Here is a 1,071-nt window from a genome sequence, read left to right on the forward strand (position 1 = left end):
TGTGTGTGTGTGTGTGTGTGTGTCAGATGTTTTCAACTTTGGGGTTGTCTTGTTTACCTTTAATTTGTTCAGTAACTAAATCTGCAAATTCCACATTTCTCTCTCGCTCTCACTCTCTTGCGCTCTCTCTCTCTCTCTCTCTCTCTCTCTAAATTGAACTGTGAATTATTAAGGGTCCATTATGAGTTGCAGCTTGCTAAGCGCGCTGAATATGATTCTCCTCTAATGCATCAGAAAGAGATGGGGAGAGAGAGGAGGAGAGAGAGAGAGAGAGAGAGATGTTGAGTTGTGAATGGAGGAAAATGATAGAGGAAGTTGGAGCGCTTAGTGCAGAGCTCATCTTGTTGCCGTGGTAACCACTTTAAGCCTCCCAGTGTGCTAGTGCTAATCTTATGATACAACAAACCTGTGTGTGTGTGTGTTTGTGTTCTGTATCACTTCAGACTTGTGCAGGTTTACATTCTGCTGTTGCACCTGAATGACATGGAGTTGAAGACGTTCACTTGATTAAAGTGCGCCGTATTCTTTGCTAGTTGCAGTAGTGATTAGAGATTTGTGTGTTTGAGGGGAATATTTGTTTTTCACTGGAGTGCGCGCTGCTCCCGGTGTGTGAGTAGCTCAGTGGTGTTGGTTTGGTGTTCACTAGTGTAGGAGCTGTTCAGTGGTGCAAGAGAGATTCATTGTGTTTAAGTGTTTTTGGTAATGTTTTGGGAGGGTCAGTGGTGTTTGAGATGCTCTCTGATGTTTGGGACATGGGTGGGTGTTTGAGCTGTTCAGTGGTGTTTGAGCTGTTCAGTGGTGTTTGGGACATGGGTGGGTGTTTGAGCTGTTCTGGTGGCTTGTGATTGGTGCAGCAGTGTAACAGTTCCAATACAGTGATGCTGCAGCATGTGACTCGCTCACTTTGTTCTCACAGTGTAGTAATAATGTCTCTGTCTGTTTAAATGATCTTAAAAGTGTCCTTACACAATCTCTCTATAAACACAGTCAGACAGACAGGAGAAAGTGACTGTCAGCAAGCGGGAGATGATAATGGTGATGATGGTGTTTTCCTTAACTGTAGTGGTCACT

General features: G+C 44.0%; 1 protein-coding gene across 7 annotated transcripts in view; it reads left to right on the top strand.

Moving 5' to 3' along the window:
* Positions 1 to 239: 239 nt before the first annotated feature.
* Positions 240 to 1,071, top strand: part of cacna1ab (calcium channel, voltage-dependent, P/Q type, alpha 1A subunit, b) — a 52,107-nt gene continuing 51,275 nt past the window's right edge. For all 7 annotated transcript variants that reach the window (XM_053676681.1, XM_047151568.2, XM_053676684.1 and 4 more), the window contains exon 1: positions 240 to 1,071. This exon is cut by the window's right edge and continues 105 nt beyond it. In XM_053676681.1, coding sequence (XP_053532656.1) covers positions 1,027 to 1,071 — 45 coding nt within the window. In that variant the 5' untranslated portion in view covers positions 240 to 1,026.

Source organism: Ictalurus punctatus, chromosome 27, assembly GCF_001660625.3.
Source record: "Ictalurus punctatus breed USDA103 chromosome 27, Coco_2.0, whole genome shotgun sequence".
Taxonomy (NCBI): Eukaryota; Metazoa; Chordata; class Actinopteri; order Siluriformes; family Ictaluridae; genus Ictalurus; species Ictalurus punctatus.